Source organism: Emys orbicularis, chromosome 1 (assembly GCF_028017835.1).
Source record: "Emys orbicularis isolate rEmyOrb1 chromosome 1, rEmyOrb1.hap1, whole genome shotgun sequence".
Taxonomy (NCBI): domain Eukaryota; kingdom Metazoa; phylum Chordata; order Testudines; family Emydidae; genus Emys; species Emys orbicularis.
Genome location: NC_088683.1, coordinates 349,947,052 through 349,969,963, shown reverse-complemented (window position 1 = coordinate 349,969,963; position 22,912 = coordinate 349,947,052). Strand labels below are relative to the sequence as shown.

General features: G+C 38.8%; 1 protein-coding gene across 1 annotated transcript in view; it reads left to right on the top strand.

Moving 5' to 3' along the window:
- PCF11 (PCF11 cleavage and polyadenylation factor subunit) overlaps window positions 1-21,728 on the top strand; it is a 28,476-nt gene extending 6,748 nt beyond the window's left edge. Inside the window, exons 3-16 of the mRNA XM_065406677.1 lie at window positions 862-1,050; window positions 1,527-1,721; window positions 2,700-3,805; window positions 4,194-4,383; window positions 8,285-8,924; window positions 9,003-10,588; window positions 12,764-12,869; window positions 13,874-13,996; window positions 14,649-14,763; window positions 15,595-15,778; window positions 16,548-16,703; window positions 17,624-17,716; window positions 19,645-19,680; window positions 20,615-21,728. Of these exons, the coding sequence (XP_065262749.1) occupies window positions 862-1,050; window positions 1,527-1,721; window positions 2,700-3,805; window positions 4,194-4,383; window positions 8,285-8,924; window positions 9,003-10,588; window positions 12,764-12,869; window positions 13,874-13,996; window positions 14,649-14,763; window positions 15,595-15,778; window positions 16,548-16,703; window positions 17,624-17,716; window positions 19,645-19,680; window positions 20,615-20,830 (4,935 nt within the window). The 3' untranslated portion in view covers window positions 20,831-21,728. The remainder of the gene's footprint in view (window positions 1-861; window positions 1,051-1,526; window positions 1,722-2,699; window positions 3,806-4,193; window positions 4,384-8,284; window positions 8,925-9,002; window positions 10,589-12,763; window positions 12,870-13,873; window positions 13,997-14,648; window positions 14,764-15,594; window positions 15,779-16,547; window positions 16,704-17,623; window positions 17,717-19,644; window positions 19,681-20,614) is intronic.
- The last annotated feature ends 1,184 nt before the right edge of the window (window positions 21,729-22,912 follow it).

Below are 22,912 nucleotides of genomic sequence, written 5' to 3'. Positions count from 1 at the left end.
GGTCTTCATATTATAAACATTTATTAATTAAGCAAATAACTTACCAGTTGAATATTTTTAATACAGATTTCTAATTCACCTCATGGTAGGATATTTGAAACTATTGAAAGAGCTTATAAAAAGATAGATACACTAGAGATTTAGCACTCTATAGTTTATGGATCCATGTCCTTATACAATTAAACAAAAACTTTAATTGACTTCTAGGTAATTTTATTTTTGCTACATTTATTCAAATAGTTTTCCAATGATATGTTGTTGAGCAAAAACAGTGTCAAAACATTGTGATGTAGAAGCCCAATGTCTAAATAATGACTTGAAAGCTCAGTAAATCAGAATATTTAGAAGGCTGTTCTCTGATTTGCTAGCAGTTTCCACTTTGTAAATATCTTTAGATTTATATATTGTATAGTTTTTTTTGGCTGTCAGTATTTACATTTTTTTTTACACAAATTGGGCAAAATTAAGAAATTTGAGCCTCTCGATATACAAAATGAAAAGCCTGTTAAGGAGGATGGTAATATGCTATGAAACCCTCAAATGCCTTTCAAGCAGCAAATCCACATACACATTTGTGCTATTTTAAGATTTTCATAGAATAACTGACATATGCTCTTCAGTTAAAACCTACATTGGACAGGTGCTGTACTTGGTCCTGTTGGTATATCTGTATGTTTCTTAGAACAGTTTGCCTAGTTCTAAATATTCAGCTGTGTTCATTAAAGATTTAATGAAAGGATAAAGTTTCCAAGTTAGTGCAGGTATAGAATAAAATATCTGAAATTATAATTTTTTTTATACATGTGCTAAAGTTGTTTTATATTAACTTAACAAGCCATAGAATTGTTCTGTTGTTTTTAGGTGGATGAAAATACTAGGAAAAGTTTATTTAAATTACGCTCCACATGGGATGAAATTTTCCCTTTGAAGAAACTGTATGCCCTTGATGTCAGAGTCAACTCATTAGATCCTGCTTGGCCAATTAAACCTCTACCCCCAAATGTGAATACTTCTAGCATCCATGTGAATCCTAAGTTTTTAAATAAATCGGTAAGTTTTAATATGATTTCTGCATGAGCAGATGGTGATGCACAGTTTTTATTGTTTACGTGTCCCATTTTGCTAACACTTTAAGCCATTATTAAAGAATTTTGAAGAAGTAGATGATCTGTATAGGCAGACAGGTAAGACAAAGTTCTCAATTATTTAAAGATTAATTGGGTTTATCTTTCACATGTCAAAATTGGAGTTTAACTAAAACGCTGAATATTCATTGCCTATTTATAAATGTATTAAATGATATTTTTTAAGCAATCACTGTTTGAAAATTTGAATTGTGCAACATTTTAAAATGTTCTAATGAATTTTTTCATGAAATTTAAGAACTAATTTATAGTCGGTAAATTGTAATACAAATGAAATAAAGTATCCAGCAGTTAAATGAGATTCGGTTACAATTTTGAACCTCTTCCACGTGTTTCTCCCACCAAGAGTTGTAATGTCCTTAAAATTATTTTTCTTTGTAGCCTGAGGAATCTCCTGCACCTGCTTCTACAGTCAGTTCATCTGGTACCTCAACTCCTCCAGCTGTTCCTGAAATACAAAAGAATTTGACCCAAGAGCAACTAATAAGACAACAACTGCTGGCAAAGCAAAAACAGTTGTTAGAACTTCAACAGAAAAAATTAGAGCTGGAGCTAGAACAGACTAAAGCACAGTTGGTGAGTAGGGAGTTATAGTTTTGTCATACATGGAGGATTTTATTTTGAACAAGACAAATGGAAATTTTTTGTTTTTTGAATTATTTATAAAACAGTATCTTGGCTGCACTGTTCGCTATATATGTGGTGGAGTATGGCAGTTTTCTCCCTTTTGGGAAATCCAAGTTGTCTTAGAATAAGGCCCTGCTCCTGCAGTGGTATTTTCCAACGTGGAGCTAATTGTAAAATTAGGGGCTTTAGGATTAAATATGTATTACTTCAAAATAGCTCAGTGTTTTTTTAATTCAAAACTGGAGTGATGAAAGGCTTTTTATTGCAATTTTACTTTTTATTACAATTTACAGCTTTTGTTGTTTTTGCTTTCCCAAAGTGATGTATGTCTAGCAACACAGCGCTAACCCTCCCATCTTTTGTAGTAATCACTATACTGTATACATGTTAAAAGCACAAACCATGCACTTTCAGCAATCTTTATTCCAGTCATTCTTTGAAAACAAAACATTTGTTTCTAACATAGAGAGACTGGAGCAGGAAGCCTATGTAAATATTTTCAAGTCATGTCAGCTTTGTTTCCCAAAACCCAAATGTGTCAGTATCACCATGCCTATCATGTGTTCGTATCCTGAATTTCTACTTTTTCATGATTTCTTGGGATCAGATGGAAAAACCCTGAAATACAATCATGAGAATCTTCGTTTTGAAAGATTATATATATATTTTAAGTAGTCTTTTATGTAGTATTGATATTGCATTGTTTTTCCACTTGATCTTCATTTCTGTTTTCTGTAATGCTACTGCATTTCAGAACAAGTGCTTAGAGGACTGGTCCTAGGCTTGATTATTTTGAATTAAACTAGTTTAATCATTAACTTTCAAAGCATTTTCTTCTGTAGTTGATTTTCAAGATGCAGTGCAGCTGAGTAACACTGGTGTAGAGCTTATGTTTTACATGCTAACTCTTTTCCCCTCCCATTTTAGGCAGTTTCTCTTAGTGTTCAACAAGGGGCAACCACCATGGGTTCAGTTCAAGCACCTTCCAAACAACATGTTTCACAGACTCCTCATATGACAGTCAAAGCTCCTCACCAGGCTTCTGTGCAATCTGAAAAAAACAGACCATCTCCATCTTCTCAGTTTCATGATGTCAAAGTAGTAAACCGAGATCCTCGTCTTAATAGGATGGCTCAACATTCTTCTCATGCTAAAGATCAAAGTCATAGGAAAGAATTTCTATCTTCCACAAGTCAATCTGATATCAGGGCAAACAAAACAGTGCAGGCTGAAAAACAAAATTTGTCAAAGCAAGAAAAGTTAAAATCAAGTGAGAAAACACAGAAGAAAGAACTTGATCAGTTAGATGCAAAATCTAAATCACCGTCCCCTTTGAAAAGCAAGTTATCCCATACTAAAGATGCTAAAAGCCAAGAATGTGAGAGTATGAAAGTATCTGAAATTAGTAAAAGAGATCCAAGATTAAAAAAGCATCTTCAGGAGAAGCCAGATGGTAAAGATGATGACACAAAAGAAAAGAGAAAAAGTATGGAGAGAAAAGAAAAAGAGGAACATAAGACATCTGAACACAGACCTGTTGGCAGCAGAAATAAAGTAATTAATGGCATTGTTCAAAAACAGGACTCTATTACAGAAGAGTCAGAAAAACAGAGTGGAAAACTTGGGAGGTCAAGTAATAGAAAAAGGTCCCGATCACGCTCTCCTAAGTCTCGATCGCCATCTACCCATTCACCAAAGAGAAGAGAGAGGAGATCACCCAAAAGAAGACTGAGGAGTTTGTCTCCTACTTCCTCAACTCCTAAAATTGGAAAGCTCCGCCAGTCAGGGCCTAAGCAATCTCATGTTGAAGAGTTTACACTAACTACAAGGGAAGAAAGAAATTCTAATAAGAGGAACCTTAAACAGGATGCACGAGATCCAAGAAGATTGAAAAAAACTCAGGAAGACAGACCACAGGAAACCGCAAATCAGCATTCTACAAAGTCCACTCCAGAACCAAAGGAGAATGTGGAAAATTGGCAAGGTTCCAAATCAAGCAAAAGATGGAAATCTGGTTGGGAGGAAAGTAAAAAGTAAGTTACTGATTTTGAGCTTGATCCTGCTGATGAAATCAATGGGAGTTTTGCTGTTGACTCTAGTAGGAGCAGGATTGGTGTGCAGTATTCAGATATCAAAGCAACAGGGGATTGTCCTTTAAACATTTTGACTGTCAAACTAGTGTAATGATGCATCCGAAGAAGTGAGGTTTTTATCCACGAAAGCTTATGCCCAAGTAAATCTGTTAGTCTTTAAGGTGCCACCAGACTCCTTGTTTTAGTGTAATCATTGATGCTCAGTTTCCATTATGGCAGCAGGACATCAGATCTAGATGGAATCAATTCTAATGTGAATGTAGTAAATAATGTTTCTTGTACAAAGAAACAATGTATATTTTAACTAACCTGATTTTATTATTTTCAGTCCACAACAGAATGACGAACATCAAGGACCTAGTAAATCTCCTCATCAGAGGCACAGGGAGATCTGGGCGGCCAGTAAAGGAATTTTGTCACCTCGAGCCCCAAAGCAACAGCATCGATTAAGTGTGGATGCCAATTTGCAGATTCCCAAAGAACTGACTTCTGCAAGCAAGCGAGAGCTACTTAAAAAGGTAATGTTATAATTAGTATCATATGTAGGGCTGGAAGGACCGTAACAGGTTAAGTCCAGCCCTCCATGCTGAGACAGAACCAAGTAAACTCATTTGTCCAATCAATTCTTGAAAATCTCCAATGATGGGGATTCCACAACCTCCCCTGGAGGCCTATTCTAGAGCTTAACTAACCTTAGTTAGAATTTTTTTCTGATACACCTCTACCCCAATATAATGCTGTCCTCGGGAGCCAAAAAATCTTACAGCGTTATAGGTGAAACCGCGTTATATCGAACTTGCTTTGATCCGCTGGAGCGCGCAGCCCCGCCCCCCCGGAGCGCTGCTTTACCGCATTATATCCAAATTCGTGTTATATCGGGTTGCATTGTATTGGGGTAGAGGTGTTTCTAATTTTCATTGCCGCAGATTAAGTCTATTACTTCTTGTCCTACCTTCAGTGAACATGGAGAACAATTGATCCTTGTACTCTTTGTAACAGTTATTTGAAGACTGTTTTCAGGTTCCTCCTTGGTCATCTTTTCTCAGGACTAAATTTTCTCTGTTTTTTAACATTTTCCTAATAGGTCAGGTTTTTCTAAACCTTTTATAATTTTTGTTACTCTCCTCTGGACTCTCTCCAGTTTGTTCATATCTTTCTTAAAATGCAGTGCCCCAAACTGGATTTGGTAATCTAACTGAGGCCTCGCCAGTGCCAAATAAAGATGGAACAGTTACTTCCCTTCTCTTTCATATAACACTCCTATTAATACATTCCAGATACTAGCCTTTTTTTGGAACTGCATCACATTGTTACTCCTTTTCAATTAGTGATCCAATATAATCCCCAAATCCTTTCCTGCAGTACTATAAGCTACTCAATTATTCCCCCTTTTGTAGTTTTGCATTTGATTTTTTTCCTTGCTAAGTGTTTTACTTTGCATTTGTCTTTATTGAATTTCATCTTGTTGATTTCAGACCAATTCTCCAATTTGTCAAGGTTGTTTTGAATTCTAATCCTGTCCTCCAAAGTGCTTTCAACCCCCTCCCAGCTTGTTATCATCTGCACGTTTTATAAGTATCCTCTCCACTCCATAATCCAAGTTATTAATGAAAATATTAAATAGTACCGGATCCAGGACTTATCCCTGTGCAACCCCACTTGATATACCCTCCCAGGTTGCCAGCGAGCCATTGATAACTACTCTTGGAGTATTGTCATTCAAGTAGTTGTACACCCACTTTATAGTAATTTCATTTAAGTTACGTGTCCCTAGTTGGTTTATGAGACTGTCATGTGGGACTGTTAAAAAAGCCTTACTAAAATCAAGATATAGCACATCTGCTGCTTCCCCCCCCCATCCACTAGCTAGGCCATTAGACCTGTCAGAGAAGGAAATTAGGCTGGTTTGGAATAATTTATTCTTGACAAAGCAATGCTGGCTTTTCTTTATAACCCTATTATCCTCTAGGTGCTTACAAATTGATTGTTTAATACTTTGTTCCAGTATTTTTCTAGGTATCTAAGTTAGGCTGACTGGTCTATAATTCCCAGGGTCCTGTCTGTTCCCCTTTTTAAAGCTAGATGCTATGTTTGCCTTTCTCTGGTAATTTGGGACCTCAACCATCTTCCATGAATTCTTGTTAATATTAATTGTGTTGAGTATCTGGTCACCATTAGCCTTTTCAGTGAACACTGAAGCAAAATAGGCATTAAACATCTCAGCCTTCTTGATGTCACCAGTTATTAGCTCTCCTTCCCCGCTAAGTAGAGGACCTGCACTTTCCTTCATCTTTCTCTTTCTTCTAATATATTTTAGGAACCTCTTAAAAACGGCCATACTGGGTCAGACCAAAGCTCCATCTAGCCCAGACGGCTCAGGACACCATCCCTGCCCATCCGGGCTAATAGCCATTGCTGGATCTATCCTCCAGGAACTTACCTAGTTTTTTTTTTTAAACCCTGTTATAGTCTTGGCCTTCACAACATCCCCTGGCAAGGAGTTCCACAGGTTGACTGTGTGTTGTGTGAAGAAATACTTCCTTTGGTTTGTTTTAAACCTGCTGCTTATTAATTTCATTGGGTAACCCCTGGTTCTATTATGAACAGGAGTAAATAACACTTCCTTATTTACTTTCTCCACACCAGTCATGATTTTATAGACCTCTATCATATCCCTCCTTAGTCATTATCTTTTCCAAACTGAAAACTCCCAGTCTTACTTATCTCTCCCCATATGGAAGCTGTTCCATACCCCAATAATTTTTGTTGCCCTTTTCTGTACCTTTTCAATTCCAGTATATCTTTTCTGAGATGGGGCAACCACATCTGCGTGCAGTATTCAAGATGTGGGCGTACCATGAATGTATATAGAAGCAATATGATATTTTCTGTCTTATTATCTAATCATTCCCAACTTCCGTAATGATTCCCAACTTTCTGTTAGCTTTTTTGACTGCTGCTGCGCATTGAGTGGATGTTTTCAGAGAACTATCCATAATGACTCCAAGATCTCTTTCTTGAGTGATAACAGCTAATTTAGACCCCATAATTTTATATGTATAGTTGGGATTGTTTTCCACTGTGTATTACTTCGTATTTATCAAAATTGAATTTCATCTGCTGTTTTGTTGCCGTCACCCAGTTTTGGAGGTCCCTTTGTAACTCTTCACAGTCTGCTTTGGACTTAACTATATTGAGTACTTTTGTATCATCTGCAAATTTTGCCATCTCCCTGTTAACCCCTTTTTCCAGATCATTTATGAATTTGTTGATTAGTACTGGTTCCAATACAGACCCCTGGGGGACACCACTATTTACGTCTGTCCATTCTGAAAATACCATTTATTCCTATCATTTGTTTCCTATCTTTTAACCAGTTACTGATCCATGAGGGACCTTCCCTCTTATCCCAGGACTGCTTACTTTGCTTTAGAGCCTTTGGTGAGAGAGCTTGTCAGAGGTCCTCTTCTTATTGTTTATTATGTCCCTTGCTAGATGTGACTCATTTTGTGACTTAGGACTGGTCTACACTACCGCGGTAAATTGATCTAAGTTACGCTATTTCAGTTACGTGAATAACATAACTGAAGTCGACGTAGCTAGAGCCACTTACCGTGGTGTCTACACTGTGCTGTGTTGATGGGAGACGCTCTCCCGCCGACTTCCCTTATGCTTCTCAGGGAGGTGAAGTGCACAAATTGATAGGAGAGCGCTCTCCCACTGATTGAGCATGTCTTCATCATACCCGCTAAATCGACACCACTGCATTGATTGAAGCAGTGCTGATTTAGCCAGTAGTGTATACATGGCCTTAGCCTTTCTGTTTTTGTCCTTACATGCCTGTGCTATTCTTTTGTATTCCTCCTTAGCAATTTGTCCGTGTGTCCACATTTTGTAGGATTCCTTTTGATTTTTAGATAATTAAAGAGCTCCAGATGGAGCCATATTGACTCCTTAATATTCTTCCTATCTTTTCTTCTCATTGGGATAGTTTGCTGTTGCACCTGTATTGTCTCTAAGAAACTTCCAGCTCTCCTGAACAACTTTTTCCCTTAGATTTTCTTCCCTTGGGACCTTATCTACCAGTTCTCTGAGTTTGTTAAAGTTTGATTTTTTTAAGTCCATTGTCCTTTTTCTGCTGCTCTCATGCCTTCTTTTCTCTGGATCTGTTATTTTATGATCACTTTCACACATATTGCCTACCACCTTCATATTCATATTCTGTTGGTCAGTATTAAGTGTAAAATGGCTGTCCCCTTGGTTACTTGCCTTACTTTCTGAAATTAATTCCAAGACATTCCAAACACTTATTGGAAATTTTGTGTTTGTCATATTTCTTTTCCCGCAGATGTCTGGGTATTACCAGGTGTTGAGTGTTGGATATCAATCTAAAATTTGTTTACATTTTTTGTACCATAGGCAAATGAACGTCTGACATCTGGGGAAATAACACAAGATGAGTTTCTTGTTGTGGCTCATCAGATTCGTCAACTGTTCCAATATCAGGAAGGAAAGCACAGATGCAATGTGTGGGATAGTCCTACAGAAGAAAAATGTGGTATGAAGAAGAAACCCCTTCTGTCTGATGCTGAATTAACGTATTATGAACATAAAGCTAAACTGAAAAGAACACAAGTTCAGCATTCATTTCCAAGACTTGATCTGTTAGATCCTGATGATATTTTAGGGTATGATTTGACTGATGCATTGCTTTCTGGAATAGAATGTGAGCAAACAAAAGGTAAACGTGGAGGACAATTTGACAGAAAAGAGCAATTTGGAGAAAGGTCAAGACGGCATTCTCCTATAAGTGGCAGTAGACCTTATGCTGATGATCTTTCACCACTCGAGAGCCGGCGAAGACATGATGAGCAAAATTCTTCCAAAGGAACAAGAAGTTCTAAAAACTTTGATCCTTATGATAGCTGGGGAGAATCAGATGAATTTAGAGATGCACTCAGGCAACAAGGGAAAAGTGCACCAGAGTTTCAAAAAATTGATGGAGATGGATTCTGCAAATTTGATAATCGTGAAGAAAGACAGATGGTTGGACAGAGTGGTACATATTTTATTTTTATATTCTTGAGGTTCGGTATCTTGCAGAATTTCAGTAAGTAACTATTTTTTTTAATTTTAGGTGTTCGAGAGGAACCGAGATCCCCATTCAGTGAACGTTTCAAGAGACCTAGATATGAAGATCCAGAGAAAACATCATTTATAGAGAGTCCAGGATCAAGATTTGGGGGCATTGACGTAAAGCAGAGATTAGGTGCACTCATGGAAGACAGACCGCTATTTGATGGCTCACCTAGACAGCCTGCTGCAAGGGGAGGGGGAGATGGACAAGCTGGTCATTTTGTTGATGGGCCTTCTAATAATTCAAGCCCTAGAATTGAAGGGCCACCTGTACAGGCTTCTATGAGGTTTGAGGGGCCACTAGGTCAGGTGGGAGGAGGAGCTACCTCTCAGTTTGATGGGCCACTAGGACAGGCAGGGGGAGGAGGTGCCCTGAGGTTTGATGGGCCACCAGGGCAGATAGGCACCCTCAGGTTTGAGGGGCCCCTTGGGCAAGTAGGTGCAGGGGGTGCACTAAGGTTTGAAAGCCCGCTGGGGCAAGTAGGGGGTGCTTTAAGGTTTGAGGGGCCTGTGGGTGGTCGCAGGTTAGAAGGGCCTGCAGGCCAGACTATGGGTGGTATCAGATTTGAGGGGCCTCATGGTCAGCCATCGGGTGGTCTCAGGTTTGAGGGACCCCATGGTCAACCTATGGGGCCTCATGGCCAACCGGGGGGTGGACTCAGATTTGAGGGACCCCATGGTCAGCCTATGGGACCTCGTGGTCAACCAGGGAGTGGTCTCAGGTTTGAGGGGCCACATATCCAGCCAATGGGGCCCCATGGTCAACCAGGGAGTGGTCTCCGTTTTGAGGGGCCACATGGTCAGCCTGTGGGGCCACATGGTCAACCGGGAGGAGGTCTGCGTTTTGAGGGGCCCCATGGTCAGTCTGTAGGGCCACATGTCCAGGGAGGGGGTGGTCTCAGGTTTGAAGGTCCACATGTCCAGCCAGGGCTTGGTCCTAGGTTTGAGGGTCCATCGGTCCAGACGGGGGGTGGACTTAGATTTGAAGGGCCTTTGGGTCAGACTGGTCCAAGATTCGATGGCTGTCATTCGTCCAGATTTGATAGTCAACCTGGTCAGCTATCCCTTTTGCAAAGATTTGATGGATTACATGGACAACCTGGCCCAAGATTTGAAAGGGCACCTGGTCAACAGACTCCTCCTCGGTTTGATGGACCACCTGGTCAGCAGCCACGATTTGATACACCAGTACCTCAAAGGTTTGATGGTCCTCAACACCAGCCAGGTACAAGGTTTGCAATGCCCCTTGGTCTTCAAGGTCCAAGGTTTGAAAATGTAGCTAACCCTCCTGCCTCAAGACTGGAAACAGTATCTTACGGGCAAACTGGTCCATACAGTGAACATCCCAATCAGACTTACAATGGACCATCCCATGGTATGCAGTTCCAGAGACCTGAAATGTTTGATACCTCTCAAGGACCAAATTTTAATGGGCCACCTGGCCCTGGAGCACAGAACTTTCCCAATCCACTTAACAGAGCATCTGGACATTATTTTGATGACAAGAATCTTCAGGGTCCTCAATATGGAAATTTCAATACCATGCCTAATTCTATGTCAGTAGGAAATACTCAGCAATCACAGCAGGTAAGATTGTTTAGTATTAAACTTGACTACATCTGTATAGCAAAATTTTATGACTTTATGAGGGCTTAGGACACAGCACCCCTACAGATGGTTTCAAATTTAAAAAGTCTTAATTTGAATATATCAGTAATTGTCTACAATCGTAATTTTAAAGGGACATAGTCTGAGAATTTTGGTTCTAAATTGTAGTTTTTTTTAGAGAAACATCCTAATATATTAAGAAAAATTTTAAGGTTTTTTTTTTTTATAGGTTCAGGTATTTCCAAGAATGTTTTAAAAGTTCCCCTGCAGTGTCTACACCTGAAAGTGTAACCTGATCAAAACAATAATGAAACTCGTCTATTTCCACTACCCACTTGAATGCAAAAATAGCTGTTATTGGAGTTCTAAATCATGTGCAGTATTTTAACTACCCTTTGCACAAAATGAATTCCATGGAAAACGTTAAACTTAGGTACATATAAACACTCCTGATCTTTCTGCAAGAGAAGTAAAGGCCGAATGCTACCTAACAAGTGTAGATAAGTAGGACAAAGCTGGTGTGGATATGTGTAGGGCATGTAGTGCACACAGGGTTATTTCCGCTAGCCCTGTTAGAGCTGTAAAATTTAGTGCCCTCATGAGGGAGGAAGGTTGTTAGGAAATAGGGGATTTTAGCACACTCAAACTATTTGTTGGACAAAAAAGTGCCTGTTTAGCAGACATCTTTCATCCATGGGTGAGGTCAGTTGGCTTCAGTATTGATGATTGTCTTGCAAAAATTCTCTTCAGTAGGTGGAGTTGGTGTCAAACTTCTATAACAAAGCCAGTTGATTAAAAAATTTGAATTCTACAAGCATTCTTCATTCTCAGGGTATAAGTTGAATGTGACATGAAGAATTACTAATTAAATGAATACAAGTAGTTAGGTGTCCTCATACCACTTACAGTGGTAAAATTTTAAAGAACACCACCAAAGCCAACAGGCATAAATCCAGAAATATATGCTGAAAGAACTTACTAATCAGTTCGCAGAAAGCAGTTATAGCAGAAGTAATTATAAAAATTACTTTCCCCTCTGAAATTCACTAGCATTTATTGCTTTTTTGGAGACATCCTGGATTCCATTATTTTTTGGTATAACTGGTACCATTTACATTTTCAGCTAAAAATCTGAGTATATTTACTTCATATTGGAAGTTTATTTGAAAATGAGATGGGTAGGCATACACCTGTATTTTAAAGTCCAATTTGGGTGAAAAGGAACAATTTAAAAGAAGCAATGGTGTGTCCGTATTGGAAAATGAATTTAAAATGTGCAGGCCTGATGGCTAAAAGAAACAAATATCCCTTATTAAATAAGTAAGCATGGAAGGACTTGTGCATTTCATTAGGAGGTCCTCCCCCACCCCCACCTCCAATGCTTGGCAATAAAAATATAGTTTGAAATACTGTGCTGTCAATTTATAAGGAGCCTTAAAAAATGTACGCGACATTCCCCCTTCATGGATATAAATAGGTAAATGCATAATGCAGAGGATCCCAAACTGTGGAGCAGAATGTTCGGGGGGGCGCAGCTGGGGTCTGGGCCAGCCCCCATGGGGTGCGGGGAGGGAGTGCCACTGAACTCCGCTCCTGGCCCTGGCTGCCAGCCCCACGCCCTGGCTACCAGCCCCGGCCCCGCCCCCAGCTGCGGCCTCAGCCTCAGCCCCCTTACCCCTGTCCGTGTCCCCCCCCCTCCTGGAGCCATGGTCTCGCTCCTGTCCCCAGCTCGGGGGGAGGGGGGGGCGGCGGCAAACAGGGGTAAGAGTGGGGCGTGAGGTAGAAAGTTTGGGGACCACTGGCCATAATGGGCTTAAATTGCAGCAAAGGAGATTTAAGTTGAAACATTATGAAAAACTTCCAAATTATCAGGGTAGTTGAACACTGGAACAAGTTATGTGGGGAGGTTGTGGAATCTCTGTCATTGGATGTTTTTAAGAACAGGTTAGACAAACACCTGTCAGGGATGGTCTAGATAATACTTAGTCCTTCCTCAGGGCAGGGAACTGGACTAGATGACCTCTCGAGGTTCTTTCCAGTCCTACATTTCTATGGCTCTATACTGGGGACACTTTAGGAGTTAATAGTAAAATGTAAGAAGATTTTGTAATTCAAATATCTATGAGATAAGTACATAACTTTTTACTTTTACAGGTTCCTGGTCTATCTGTATCTTCTCAACCTGGACCTTACAGTCAAGGACAAACGTATTTACCAGTACTTGCACAAAATCCTGGAAGCTTTGTTCAGAATCCAGCAGGTATATACACAAAGTTTGTGCTGGCTATTTTAAACTAGTGTTCAAACTTTGTTAATCAGAAACCACAGAATTTAGCTACTCAGGTAATCCACAGTACTTTCAACAGCATGTTGCCACTTAGCACTATTCTGTGGCCCTGATTCAGTACTAACCCAAGAAAGATTGCCATTTAATTGTTAATAAATACAATTTCTTTAATACTTGAATTTCTTTTGGAGGTCTCCCATTCAAGTATTAATCAGGCCTGGTCCTGATTAGTTTATGTAACCACATGTTTTTTGGTATGCTATGATGCTGAAAATGGTCTGCTTTTGTGTGGGTATGAGAAGACAAATGGAGACACAGTAGGACTGATTTGCATATGCCAAGTTATGCAATTCATCCCTGCACATCAGAGCCCAAAATTAAAGGCTTCCAGAATGTAATAAGTGAACAAAGTCAAATAATTAAGCGTAAATATTTACTAGATTCAGACTAAGAAAATAACACATTCCAAAAACCTGTAGAGCAAGTATGGCTGGTTATACCTTGGGTGGCAGACAGATCAGCACTTTGAAATCTTAATACTATGAGGGGAGGGAAGGGACTGCAAAGGGAAGCTGACTAACAAAAAAGACCAAGAAGGCACAAAACAAAAGGAGAAGAGACAGGGAAATAATTCGGTAAATGAAAAGCTGAAAAATGGGGGGAGCAGTGAGGGCAGGGAAAAAGATGAGATAAATGGCAAAATAGAGGTGCTTCTGTCTGAGGGCTACTCTTTTCTCTCAGCATGTGGCGTGGGTGATAAATATTCTTGGTGGTGATGTATAGAATGGAATATAGTTGAGTAAGAAATGAACAACCGAGAACTGTATTTAGCAACTTCTATTTTCTTTAAAGCATTGACTTTTCAAAAAAATTATTTTAAAGGAGTATCATTAAAATAAACAGGATGACCTATATTAAGGCTTGATTTTCTTGAATGCATCAGAAATATTGTATCATTGCTGTTTTTCTTCCCTTAGGGTCCCTTCCACTTTCATATCCTGATAATCACCTTGGCCAGCTTGATGTAAATGAGTTGTTCTCTAAACTGCTTTCAACAGGAATCCTCAAAGTGTCAAAAACTACTGATTCTACTTCAGCACGTATGTATAGCATTTATGCTCTTACTGTCCATTTTAACACAAGAGTGCAGTGAAAAACTCCCAGTAAAAATCTTGCTATATAAGTACTCTAATTTTCTATGTAATATGTGTTTTAATGATTTTCTTATGGCATATAAAACCAAGAACTTGCTTTTGTTTTTATATGATGTCCCATAATTTGGGAGTGACCATCTTGGTGCACATGATGAAGTGAGTTATGTTTGGTAACTTCCTTTTAAAACTTCCACTATTGAATAGTTTACTTTGTAGATTTTAGCTGACTAATATAGCCAGACTTGCAAATAAATCAGTCAGTCTATCATTGGTGCCATCCCCAAGTTGTTTGTTTTAATCAAAACAATTTTTTAAAAATGTGTCAGTGTTTGAAATTGCTTTAGCTTGTGTCTTTCATAGATTACTTTCCAAACCAAGGGTTTGGATGAGTTAGAGAAGTCAGTTAAAAACCACTTGCCCAAATTCAAATTGTTGACCTAGTTATTAAAATGTGTACCTTTGTTTTAAGCTGTTACAGCACCAGATTGAATTGGTTAATGCTGTATTTGGCGTTATGTTCATTTTATTGTTTGAATAAGTGGAACTGTTTCAGAATGACATCTTGGGAAACTGACAGTTTTCCATTTATGCTTTCTAGAAGTGAATGAAACTTCTACCCAGCCAGCTCCTGAGGAGGAGGAGGATGACCAAGAGCAGAGTGAGGATCAAGACATCCCAGACCTCACTAACTTTACAGTTGAAGAACTAAAACAGTACGTGTACTAATGTGGGCTCAGTGTGCACTATGGGTAATCATGACACTAATATATTGATAGTTTAATTGTCTTTGTTTCAAGACAACTTGAGAACTTAATTGTAGAAGATTGTGAGACACCACGATAGAGCAGGGGTCAGCAACTTTTCAGGAGTGGTGTGTCGAATCTTCATTTATTCACTCTAATTTAAGGTTTCCCGTGCCAGTAATACATTTTAATGTTTTTAGAAGGTTTCTTTCTATAAGTCTATAATATATAACTAAACTATTATTGAAGGTGAAGTAAATCAGGCTTTTAAAATGTTTAAGAAGCTTCATTTAAAATTGAAATGGAGAGCCCCTGGACTGGTGGCCAGGATCCAGGCAGTGTGAGTGCCACTGAAAATCAGCTCGAGTGCTGCCTTTGGCACGCGTGCCCTAGGTTGCCTACCCCTGCAATAGAGTAAGGAGGGAGAAGGGATACAACTGTCAGTTTCATCATTGTATTCATTAATGTCATATCATTTGCATAAAAACCTTTCCGTGTGAAATACATTTATAAACATTTAATTCTTAGACAAGATGCATATTTTTTTAATTGCACATCGAAGTCAATGGAACTGTCAGTGTGCACAAAGGTTTGCAGATTTGGGCCCAATATGTTTAGCATTCACATCAATTTGCTTTTAGCTCACTGGAGCCAGTAGATCTAAAACGGCTAACATTATGTGCTAGTGTGCTTTTCATGTATTGTTACCTAGAGATCATTGTTTTGCAATTTGAATCCATTTTAGGTCAGTCACAAACTTTCTGGTAAATGTTAAGACTTTACAATTTTTTTCTCTTGTAGGCGTTATGATAGTGTTATAAATCGATTGTACACTGGTATTCAGTGTTACTCCTGTGGAATGAGGTTTACAACTTCACAGACTGATGTATATGCAGATCATTTGGACTGGCATTACCGACAAAATCGCACTGAAAAGGACATTAGCAGAAAAGTTACTCACAGAAGGTGGTACTACAGTTTAACAGTAAGTAATGCAATATCATCTTTCTCTGTATGTGCCTGAATGAATAGAAGGCAAAATTATTCCCTGTGCAATTGCACTGAATTCAGTTCTGCTGCATGGAATGTAAATCAGCACAGAATTCAGCCTTTGGTAATTAATCCTCTCAGATTTCTCCCTCCTCTTTTTTTCTGACAGTGGCTATAAAAACATAAAAGAAAGGTATAGGGGGAACTAATATAGTCTAAGACCATTGACACCTTTTTTGATAGTCTCAGTAAAGAGCAATGATTAAAAATAAAATAAATAAATTAATGGAGATATCCCATCTCCTAGAACTGGAAGAGACCTTGCAAGGTCATCAAGTCCAGCCCCCTGCCTTCACTAGCAGGACCAAGTACTGATTTTGCCCCAGATCCCTAAGTGGCCCCCTCAAGGATTGAACTCACAACCCTGGGTTTAGCAGGCCAATGCTCAAACCACTGAGCTACCCCGCCCCCCTTTAAATTAAAATGGGGACGGATGTTACACTACATTGTCGCTCCGAAGAGTGGTCCCTTTAGAACAGGCTTGAAGCACAATGGAGCAGTGTTGGGAAACTTGCATTGCTACTTGTCATGCTGTATCTGTAATGAGAGAGCTTCAGTTTCCAGTCCAGTCAAACTGACATCTTTTATTAAAAATGCTCACACACCTTCTCAAATATCAAATTTGGGGAACTGTATTTTTAAATGCGTAAAAGTTATGATTTATGAAAAGATGGCTTGAATGTTATTTTTGTTAACTTCCTTAGGACTGGATAGAATTTGAAGAAATAGCTGATCTAGAGGAACGTGCAAAGAGCCAGTTCTTTGAAAAAGTACATGAAGAAGTTGTATTGAAGACACAAGAAGCTGCTAAAGAAAAAGAGTTTCAAAGTGTTCCTGCTGGACCAGCTGGAGTGGATGAGGTAAATTTACACATTTAATTAGCTTTGATTAGCTTACATAGGGGGAATGGTTTAATTTCTGAGCAATCTTACAGCTTTTTTTTTAATCCCTAAGTATTTTATGTAAACTGTAAAGTTTCATCCTTGTATCTAACAAATACAGGTTAGAAATGTACCTGTGTGGAAGCTGAAGCTTGTATTTAGCAGACTTGCTGTAGGAAAGATAATAGATGCAAACAAACTGAAAAAATTCTCAGTCGGCCAAATCACAAGCTCTCTAACTTGTGTTTTCGTTCAGGCCTTAGTCAGAGAAATTCCCATTGAGGCCAATAGAAATAGGCTTTATTAAGGGCTGAGTAAGAACTAAGTACCTAAGTGGTTAACCGAATAGCAACAAAATCATGACAGACATCTCTGAATTCTATTTAGGGAGGGAAATTATGTAATCAAATATGAGCTGTTTTTATTGGCAAAATAGCAAGATGGACAATAGTTTGTTACCTGGATTAGCTAATACTTTTGAATTTCATAACAGTTGGCTACCGGCTACATACAGGATTTGCAGAAAACTGTTGTGATGGCTGTCCCTTCCCTGAATGAAAGCCTCTCTAAACTTGGAGATTTCGTTTTTTAATTTAGAAAACGTAGTAACTGCATGCGATGCTAACAGTTAATCGAGAATGTGGAATCTAGTCCATTACAATTAATCCATAGTTCGCAAATTGCAATTAAATAAGTAATTAGTGTCCATTTATGTTACCCTTTTAACTCTACAGTGCATACATAGGAATGCAGGGTATTCCAGTATATTTACCTTGATTGTCAAAAAGTCCCCCTTTCTTAGTAAACTGTAGTTAGCTGCTTCTCTAGAAACTGGTAAGCACAAAAGTGTTATATAAATGTTTGTAAATTTACATAGCTGTGTCTTTTCCATCTTTCAGAGCTGTGAAATTTGCCAAGAGCAATTTGAACAATATTGGGACGAGGAAGAGGAAGAGTGGCATCTAAAGAATGCTATTAGAGTAGAGGAAAAGGTATTCTGAGCATATTACTTTTGTATGTGTGACATTTGGGGTTACTAAATGCCAGGGTAGATGAGGAAATAGCATGAATGTGCAAAGGGGCATGTGGTGGAGGGCAGCCCAGTCTGTCTTCACTCTTGAAGAGTTTACTCTGCTGCTTTTTAGGTTCCATGGTGCACCAAAACGTCAGCACCATAGGGGGTACCCTTAAAGGGCGGATATGTTAGCACAGATATACTTGACTTCAGCACACCATGCAGCAGCACCATAAATAAAATACATGTAGATATAAGTTCAGTAACTTATACATACAATTTTTAACCAGTTTACAATAACCACTAACATAGTTCAGCTCTTCATATAATTTTTCCTTAACATGAAAAAAATCCATAGTCAACATTTATATTTTGACACCATACCTCACTTACACCAGGATATAAATCCATGTCCAGAACTGTTCAACGTATTCATAAATGATCTGGAAAAAGGGGGTAAACAGTGAGGTGGCAAAATTTGCAGATGATACAAAACTATTCAAGATAGTTAAGTCCAAAGCAGACTGCGAAGAGTTACAAAGGGATCTCACAAAACTGGGTGACTGGGCAACAAAATGGCAGATTTATCAAATCCAATGTTGATAAATACAAAGTAATGCACATTGGAAAACATAATCCCAACTATACATATAAAATGATAGCACTCAAGAAAGATCTTGGGGTCATTGTGGATAGTTCTCTGAAAACATCCACTCAGTGTGGAGCGGCAGTCAAAAAAGCTAACAAAATGTTGGGAATCATTAGGAAAGAGATAGATAATAAGACAGAAAATCATATTGCCTCTATATAAATCCAATGTATGCCCACATCTGTAATACAAGGTGCAGATCTGCTCGCCCCATCTCAAAAAAGATATATTGGAATTGGAAAAGGAACAGAAAAGGGCAATAAAAATGATTGGGGGTATGGAACAGCTTCCATATGAGGAGAGATTAGTAAGACTGGGAGTTTTCAGCTTGGAATAGAGACGACTAAGAGAGTATAAAATCCTGACTGGTGTGGAGAAAGTAAATAATGAAGTGTTATTTACTCATAACACAAGAAATATAGGGGTCTCCAAATGAAATTAATAGGCAGCAGGTTTAAAACAAACAAAAGGAAGTATTTCTTCACACATTGCACAGTCAGCCTGTGGAACTCTTTGTCAAAGGATGTTGTGAAGGCCAAGACTATAACGGTTCAAAAAAGAACTAGATAAGTTCCTGGAGGATAGGTCCATCAATGGCTATTAGCCCGGATGGGCAGGGATGGTGTCCTGAGCCTGTTTGCCAGAAGCTGGGAATGGATGACAGGGAATCACTTGATGATTACCTGTTCGGTTCATTTCCTCTGAAGCACCTGGCATTGGCCACTGTTGGAAGACAGGATTCTGGGCTAGATGGACCTTTAGCATGACCCAGTATGGCCGTTCTTAAATTATATTTATATGTAGTTAGAACATATGAAAGTCACACCAACCCTATATTAATCATTGTAACTATCTGATGGGGGAAGGGAGATAATTGAGGTGGAGAAGTGGTGCTAATAAGTGAAGTTGGGGTCTTGAGAATTAACTGCTTAAACTGCATTCCTTGCCCTTTATGCCTTACGTTGGTGGAACATGCAGTCTAATAACTTTACCATTAAGTTTTGGTTGAAAAATTAGATTTATGGTCAGTATTAAGGACAAAATATATTTTGCTCAGATTACCTTTGGGCATTAGAAGCTAAGCATGGAAGACTTTAGTTCAAAAGTGAATGTTTAGGGAAGCTAGGGGATGAGACAATGAAGTGCATAATCAAAACTGTTCTGCAAACCTAATTTCATAACCTGTGCAACTGCTATAAAATATGCATTTGTGTATTCAAATATGTAGAGAAGTCACATGGTTTTTCTTTTTTTAGATTTACCATCCATCATGTTATGAAGATTACCAAAAGGCAAGTGCATCTCTGTTTTTATTTCTGCTCAAATATTTTATTGTGAGGTTGATTTTTGTGTTGAGAGATTTATAGTTTTGTACTAGAGGATGTATTCAGAGCATGCTACCCATTTCTGTCTCATGTGACTAGACAAGGAACTGCAAGCATTATGGTAATAGCAAATTTATAATTCAGAACTAACTGGGAAGCTTATTGCTTATCTCTGATGTTGTGACATAACATATCATCTTACATGTCAAACAGCAGTAAATAGAAGCCATAAGTAGAATATATAGGTCAAGTATATGGGGTTAAAGCTTTTAAATCTGAAGAATTTGCTGGAGTAAATTAATACTGATGTGTTTTTAGTTTCTAACTTCCATTAGCTGTTTACTGTGAATGAATATAGGAAATCAAATTGTTGTGTTGGGGTTAGTGAGGAGTATACTGTGCTTTATGGCAATATACTACATCAGTGGCTTTCAACCTTTTTTCGTTTGGAGTCCTGAAAAAAATTTCAAATGGATGTGCGAACCCCTTTGGAAATCTTAGACATAGTCTATGAACCCCAGAGATCTGCTTATTACAGGTTGAAAACCACTGTTATATGGTAATGACAATCTTTTTTAGACTCCTTAGACATAGTCTGCGGATCCCTGGTTGAAAACCACTGTACTACATATTTGTCCCTTATTTGTTTGACGTAATAATTTTAATTTAGGGAGCATTAGGTTTGTTTTTAAACTATATTTGCTAAGGTAAGAATGTTACAGAACAAACCAGCTCTCTAAGAATCTTGGTGAGGGGGGAAACTTGCATTTTCAATAACCAAATTAACACATCCTGTAAAGCAACATTTATAACTTTTCTCCCTCCCCTTTAGTCACAAAGGAAATAACTGTCTTAGTGATATGTTAAAACTGTATATTTATTGTTAATTTTCATTTGGCAGACATCATCATTTGATTGTACACCATCTCCCAGCAAGACCCCTGTGGAAAACCCACTAAATATTATGTTGAACATTGTCAAACAAGAAATACAGGAGCCCTGTAACAGTCCTAAAGTCAAAGAAGAACCTGTCGACACCCCTGCTACTTGTATGGAAGAGAGCACACCTGCGTCTACAGATATTAAAACAGAAACTGATAAGGGTGAACCAGTTTAACTAAACTGAGAGGTATGATTTTTTTACAGAACAGAAGAGCTGCTGTGTTGACTCTAGAAGGCAAATACTTTTTATATAAATAAAATGTTCTCATGGGGCAGGGCCCCAGCTATTATTTGGTTAATAAATACATTTTTGTATTTGAATTTCTTATTGCCTGCACAGTTTCAGGTGTCGATTGTGTGAAAGTTCTGTAGATGCGTGCAAATTTAACGGAATGGAATTGTATATGTAAAAAAAATGTACAATTTTCACTTGTGGAAATGTAAATTATAAATAAAAGATATTTTTGCTATATATGGAGTGTAATGTTTATGCACACCATCGAATGAAGAGTTTCTGTACCTTTTTCAGCTTAAGTGGAATTAAACAGAGACCTCAATTTAGACCTCTAGCTAAGTAGGATTCTGAAATATAACTGAAGGAAGTTATTTGGATTCATAGGAGGGTTATAAGGAAAACAAGGCAGGAACTTTCTCAAACAGCAAACCCTAAATTTCTTTTTTTATTAAACTTAGATGAACAAACTTGCATACATATCCAGATATAAAAATAAAAGTAACCAAAAAGACAGTTTTGGATAGAAGGGAAAATTAGTAAAACAACCCGTGGGCTTGATTGTGGTTACAACTGCCAACATACATTTGATTAACAAACCAGTATAATTGCTTGTTAAAGCAGATTTTTAATGCCTTTTTTCAAATAGTCAAACATAAGAATTTAGTACAGCTGAACAATTTTTTCTTTAAGTTACAGGGGAGAAAATGAATGTAAGAGTGCTCATTTTGAAACATGGTTAACATTTTTCTTTTGTTGGTTATGACTGGATTTAGATGATAAACCGGATACCATGAGATGTTAATATTTCTAACATGTAATAAATAGAAAGAATGAAGCATATTTGAGTTTGAATCTCTTTATTTCATGAGGGGCTTTGGGGTAGTCATAGAATCATAGGACTGGAAGGGACCTTGAGAGGTCATCTAGTCCAGTCCCCTGCACTTGTGGCAGGACTTAAGTATTATCTAGACCATCCCTGGCTGTGTTTGTCTAACCTGCTCTTAAAAATCTCCAATGACGAAGATTCCACAACCTTCCTGGGCAATTTATTCCAGTGCTTAACCACCCTGACAGGAAGTTTTTCCTAATGCCCAACCTAAACCTCCCTTGCTGCAATTTAAGCCCACTGCTTCTTGTCCTATCCTCAGAGGTTAAGAAAAAAATTTTTCTTCATTTTCCTTGTAACAACCTTTCACATATTTGAGAACTGTTATCATGTCCACTCTGTCTTCTCTTTTCCAGACTAAATAAACCCAATTTCTTCTTTGAGTGCTTGCTCATGTCCGTTCAACTTGGGTGTGCTCATCACATGCACCGGTGCTGGAAGTTTTTCCCACAGCAGTGTTCATAGGGGACCGGCTCCAGCGCCCCCTGGAGTGGTGCGCACATCCCACGGTATATAGGGCACCGCCAGCTCCCCCCACCCTCAGTTCCTTCTTGCGGCCAGTGACAGTGCTGGAACCGTTGCTGCTTCAGCTAGTGCTGTTGCTTGTTCGTACGAACTAGTTAATTCTTGTATTATAGTGTATATAGTTTTCTGTTAGTATTTGTAAATCCCTTAGCTATAGTTAGAGGCTTTATAGGTCCCGAACGGGGCATGCCCCGATCCTCAGGCTTTAAGCCCTGTGATTGCTGCAAGAGGCCCATGCCCATTAGTGATCCACACAGCAGTTGTCTGTGTTGCTTGGGCGAAGGGCACATTAGTGAAAAGTGCAAAATTTGCAAGTCCTTCAAACCAAGGACTAAGGAGCGCGATACTCGGAGCGCTACTTACGGAGTCAGCTCTCACCCTGGCACTGGAGCAGTGCTCCAACTTGGTGCCAAGCACCGTGACCTCGGTACGCAGTACCCCACCAGGACCATCCACTGGCCGGCACCAGTCCCCATCCGTGGCTCTGACCAAGAAGCCCCAAAAGATGGTGCTAGGTCAGTCTCCAACCTCCCACAAAGGAAAGGATAGGACTGGGTGCGAGGGAGGTCTGGGCAACTCTTCACCCCCGTCGGGATTGTGGAAGTAGAGCA